The sequence below is a fragment of the Babylonia areolata genome, chromosome 30 (genome assembly GCF_041734735.1).
Source record: "Babylonia areolata isolate BAREFJ2019XMU chromosome 30, ASM4173473v1, whole genome shotgun sequence".
Lineage (NCBI taxonomy): Eukaryota > Metazoa > Mollusca > Gastropoda > Neogastropoda > Buccinidae > Babylonia > Babylonia areolata.
The window spans coordinates 19,344,197-19,349,912 of NC_134905.1; the positions used below are offsets into that span (position 1 = coordinate 19,344,197).

The 5,716-nt window shown below is 49.2% G+C and overlaps 1 protein-coding gene across 1 annotated transcript; it reads left to right on the forward strand.

The window, feature by feature from the left end:
- Nucleotides 1–252: 252 nt before the first annotated feature.
- On the forward strand, nucleotides 253–5,079 carry LOC143275477 (uncharacterized). Its single transcript, XM_076579626.1, has 2 exons — nucleotides 253–1,136; nucleotides 4,803–5,079. The coding sequence occupies exons 1-2, from the start codon at nucleotides 253–255 to the stop codon at nucleotides 5,077–5,079; spliced, it is 1,161 nt and encodes a 386-aa protein (XP_076435741.1).
- The last annotated feature ends 637 nt before the right edge of the window (nucleotides 5,080–5,716 follow it).

Consider the following 5,716-nt stretch of genomic DNA (forward strand, 5'->3'; position numbering starts at 1 on the left):
CGCTATACAACGCGTCGCAGTCAGGTCAGTCATTCTAACGTAAAAAAATAAAAATAAAAATAAAAATAAAGTGCAGCGGGTAGCTACTTTCCTTTTCCCTTGCAAACACACACACACACACACACACACACACACACACACACACACACACACAAGCGCATCTCGCTGTGACGTCACTGAAGACCACCACCACCATACCGCCTGCCTTCCTGCCTGCCTGCCTTCCCTCCCCTCCCTGACAAGCCAAGCATCATGGAGCACATGTCTAACCTGACAGACCCTGTGACTCTCTTCGCCAAGGCCGACAACTGGAGCGGGGACACCTTCTACCACCCGGAGAGCTCCTCGAGCTACGTGGTGATCTGGAACATCCAGACGGCCCTCGTCCCGTGCATCTTCTTCTTCGGGGTGGTGGGCAACCTGCTGGCCATTGGCTGCTTCCTCAGCCAATCACTGCGCTCCACGTCCTGCTGCCTCTACATGGCGGCCAAGTGCACGTCGGATACGGTGTTCCTAGCCACGCTGTTCGCAATGTGGCTGTACCGGGTCAGGGTGGACGTGGTGAACGTGCAAGGCGTCTGTCAGATCACCGTCTTCCTCAGCTACGTCTCGGGGTTCGTGTCCGTGTGGCTGGTGCTGGCCATCACCTACGAGAACTACATCCGCATCCGCTGCCCCTTTCTCACCAAGGTACGCTGCACGCGCAAGGTCGCCCTCGTCCTCATCGCCGCTATCGTCGTCTTCGCTGTCCTCTTCTACAGCTTCGCTCTCTGGACCACCAACGTCCTGGGCGAAGGCGCGGAAGAGCCACCGCTGTGCATGGCCCTGGTCAAGTTCAAGGACGTCCTGGTGGTGATGACGTTCATCGACACGGTCATCACGCTGGTGGTTCCCAGCCTGATCATCGTCCCCTTGGTCATCGCCTCGCTGCTGGCCATCTTCAGGGCCTACGACCGGAAGAGCCGCCTGAGGGACTCCCTCCTGAGGGCCGGGGACGCCCAGCACGCCTTCCAGGACTCGCTGGAGGCCAAGGTGGCTCAGTTCCTGCTGACCGTGTCCTTGACCTTTCTCTTGCTGCACACCCCCGGTCATCTGATCCGTCTGAAGCTGCTGGTGAACCAGTACATCGTTCATTTGTGAGTGTGTGTGTGTGTGTGTGTGTGTGTGCGCGCGCGTGCGCGCGCGCGCCTGCGCGCGTGTTTGTGTGTGGGTGTGGGCGTGCGTGTGGGGGGGGGGAGGAGGGGGGGTGTTGTGTGTGTGTGTGGGGGGGTGGGTGTGAGGGAGGGGGTGTTGTGCGTGTGTGTGTGGGGGTTGGGGGGGGGGTGGGTAGGTGGGTGGGAGGGGGGTGTTGTGCGTGTGTGTGTGTGGGTGGTTGCGTGGGTGGATGGGTGGCAGGGGGGGGGGTGTTGTGTGTGTGGATGTGTCGGGGGGTGAGGGGGCAGTCTATGTATGGGGCAAGGGGGTGGGGGCGTGTTTGTGTGGGGAGGGGTGGGGTGGGGGGTGGGGGTTTCAGTGTGTGTGTGTGTTTGCGTGTATTTGTCAGTGTGTGTGTGTGTGTGTGTGTGTGTGTGTGTGTGTGTGTGTGTGTGTGTGTGTCTGGATGGATGAATGGACGTAGGTAGGTAGGTAGGTGGTGGTGGGGGTGGCGGGTGTATATGTGGGGAGGAGGGGGGTCAGGTGTGGGGGGGGTGGAGGCGTCTGTATGTGTGGGTGTATGTGTTGGTGTGGGGGTGTGGGTGGGTGGGGTAGGTGGGGTTGTGGGCGCTTGTGTGTGTGTGTGGGGGGGGGGGGGTGTCAGTGTGTGTGTATGTGCGCGCGTCAGTGTGTGTCAGTGTGTGTGTGTGTGTGTGTGTGTGTGTGTGTGTGTGTGTGTGTGTGTGTGCACGCGCTTGCTTGCGGTATATTCATATATGAATATATTATTCTTAGAGCTTGGTCTCTGACCGAGGATAGGCGCTATATAAGTATCCACATCAATCAATCAATATATGTATGGATGTAGGTAGGTGGGTAGATAGGTAGGTAGGTAGGTAGGTAGGTAGGTGGATAGATAGGGTAGGTAGGTAGGTAGGTAGGTGGGTAGGTACGCATGCACGCGTGTATTTATTAATTGATGATATGGAGATTTACATAGCGCCTAACCTCAGTCAGAGAACCAAAGTCAAATCAAACACGGAGTCATCAGTTAGCACAACAGGTCTGCCAACCTGGGAAGGCAGAGAACCGACTGAGAGGTTCCTGTGAGTGATCCTCGTTTGCTTCATGTGTCACTCAGTTAGGTTCCAGTCACGCACGCACGCCCCCCCCCCCTCCCCACTCCCCCCCCCTCCCCCTCCCCCCTCCCCCACACCTTCGCCGCCCCTCACTCCCTCACACACACACACACACACACACACACACACACACACACAAACCAAACAACACCACACACACAAAGTTTCAGTTTCAATCTCAGATGGAGACATCACTGCGTTCGGACAAATTCCATATACGCTACACCACATCTGCTAGGCTAGATGCCCTACCAGCAGCACCATAGTGCCTAGTCATGGCCTTGAGTTGCATGCATGTATGTATGTATATTTTGTGAGTGGATTTCTTCCAGGGGATTTTTTTTTTTTTTTTTTTTTTTTTTTTTTTGCAAGAGGACAGTGTCAGTTTCAGTTTCAGCAGCTCAAGGAGGCGTCACTACGTTCGGACAAATCCATATACGCTACACTACACCACATCTGCCAAGCAGATGCCTGACCAGCAGCGTAACCCAACGCGCTTAGTCAGGCCTTGAGAAAAAAAATAGATAAATACAAAAAAGAGATAAATACAAAAAAAAGAGAAAAGATAAATACAAAAAAAAGGGGGAAAAAAGATAAATACAAAAAAAGATAAATACAAAAATTTAAAAAAAAGATAAATACAAAAAAAAAGAAGATAAATACATAAAAAAGAAGTAAAAAAGAACTACTACTAATGATAATATGTATAAGGCGCAAAAACGTGATGAAGTCAACTATAAGCGTACAAGAGGACAACCACTCTTAACGATGTTGGTTTTTGTAAGGCAACGAGAAAAGAAAATGCCTACTTTTTATGAACATTAACTCCTTGAGTGCCAACAGCACGTATGACCTACGTGCATAGTAACGTCACTGATGAAGGGAAATAACTCTGGAAGGCTGAAAATTCACACAGTTTATCTAGAGTGCTATATCTCCAGACCATTTTCTCAGTTTTAGGCTTATTGTTTCGGAAAGTTATATGACTCGAAACATCACTTTGTACTGTTTTTTGGGTTTGTTTTTTTCAGCACTGAAGGGGTTAAGGATAGTGCTGGATCTTGTCTTTTTTTTTCTTTTTTTTTTTTTTTTTGGTTGTTGCTCGTAGTCCGGGCCCCGCTAAAGACAGAGCCATGTCGGAGCTGGTAATGGCTGTTGACGTCTGATGTCTGTGCGAATAAATCACGTTGATGAGAGTCAGTGTCTATGGCTGAATAACACCGCTGACTGCGTTACCAGTTCTCTGGTCACAGACTCGAGGTCTGACTAAGCGCGTTGCCTAGGTTACGCTGCTGGTCAGGCATCTGCTTAGCAGATGTGGTGTGTAGCGTGTATGAATTTGTCCGAACGTAGTGAAGCCTCCTTGAGCTACTGATGCTGATAATGATGATGATACTGATTACAGGGCAGTCAGTGTATACATTATGTGGACGGTTAGTATATCTGGATCGTCAGTTTATATATATGTATCATCTGAACGGTCAGTATATACATCATTTGAACGGTCAGTATATACATATTGAACGGTCAATGTATACATCATTTGAACGGTCAGTATATCTGAGCGGTCAGTATATACATCATCTGAACGGTCAATGTATACATCATCTGAGCGGTGAATATATATATCATCTAAATGGTCAGTATATACATCATCTGAACGGTCAGTATATACATCATCTGAACAGTCAATGTATACATCATCTGAGCGGTGAATATATATATCATCTAAATGGTCAGTATATACATCATCTGAACGGTCAGTATATACATCATCTGAACAGTCAATGTATACATCATCAGAGCGGTGAATATATATATCATCTAAATGGTCAGTATATACATCATCTGAATGGTCAGTATATACATCATCTGAACGGACAGTATATACATCGGGGGCCGTACTCAAGAAAACATATATTTTGCCTTAAGGTAAGTTACCCTTGACATGGTAGGGACCCGCGGGTACAGTTTACCTTGAAGGTTATTTTAAACAAAACTTCATTCAGTAAACATGTTATATACATGTACACTTAGACAGCGGAGCAACAACAAGCTAACAGCTTACAAGCTTGAAGGTTAGTTAAGTTATCTTCGTATTCAAGACACTGACACGGTGCGCTCAGACAGTGATGGCTTAGAGGTAACGCGTCCGCCTAGGAAGCGAGAGAATCAAAGCGCGCTGGTTCGGCGAATCACGGCTCAGCCGCCGATATTTTCTCCCCCTCCACTAGACCTTGATTGGTGGTCTGGACGCTAGTCATTCGGATGAGACGATAAACCGAGGCCCCGTGTGCAGCATGCACTTAGCGCACGTAAAAGAACCCACGGCAACAAAAGGGTTGTTCCTGGCAAAATTCTGTAGAAAAATCCACATCGATAGGAAAAACAAATAATACTGCACGCAGGGGAAAAAAAAAAAGAAAAGGGTGGCACTGTAGTATAGCGACGCGTTCTCCCTGGGGAGAGCAGCCCGAATTTCACACAGAGAAATCTGTTGTGATAAAAGAAATACAATGTATGTTTCAGTGCCTTAACGGACACAGACGCCAGTCTGCAGCGCCTGTTCGAGACCCTGTACTACTTCAATTTCTGCTGCAGCGTTGTTATCTTTCTGGCCTCAGGAGCCAACTTCAGAGCCATCTTCGTCTCCATGTATTGCCGGAGGGTCGGTTACCTGCGCAACGCCTGCCCAGACCACTTCAGCTTCCGTCTACGTCTGCGTCGAAGGGTGGAGTCACGCAGCTCGTGTGAAAACCACGCCTTTGATCCTGAGAGTTCGCCCACTGTGGAGGTGTTTGAGTGAGGAGGAGGAGGAGGAGGAGGAGGGGGGGGGGCGGGAGGGGGGGGGGGGAGTGAGTGTTTCGGGAATCACGTGCTTTGTCCTACTTGTGGTGACATTGTCTTCAGGATTATAGCATGCGTGCACGAGGGGTGAGACACACGTTTTCGTTCTAAAAATAGATGGATAGTTCATTGGCCAGCATAGCTGAAGCCAACTGGACGCCATATTGTTATTACTCGTATCCGGTCGTCAGTCCTTTGAGAAGTCGTCTGCTAACTGGCGGTAGTTTCTGAACTGTAACCGTGTATCATCGATGAAATCGTGTTATGCTTGACCCCACGACATGCCAAATGTTATGTCTTGATTGAAATCTGCCAGTGGTTCATTTACCAAAGTTATTACCGGAAAACAGTGTAGTGACACGTAGTGCAAACTTGCTGTGGAGGCTCAAACAGTAATGTCAGCTTAACTAACGCCGCGAGCAAGTGAAAGCTTGCCGTGAAGCCAGCTGAGCTCTATGCTACAAATTATGAAGTTACCGCTTTGCGCTATACTGACACGAGTAGCAAAATGGCTGATTGAACACTTCAGCTGGCTTTATTTAGTAAAGGGACGCAAAGAAGGCATGTGCTATCCATCTGTTTACAGATCAGTGTGG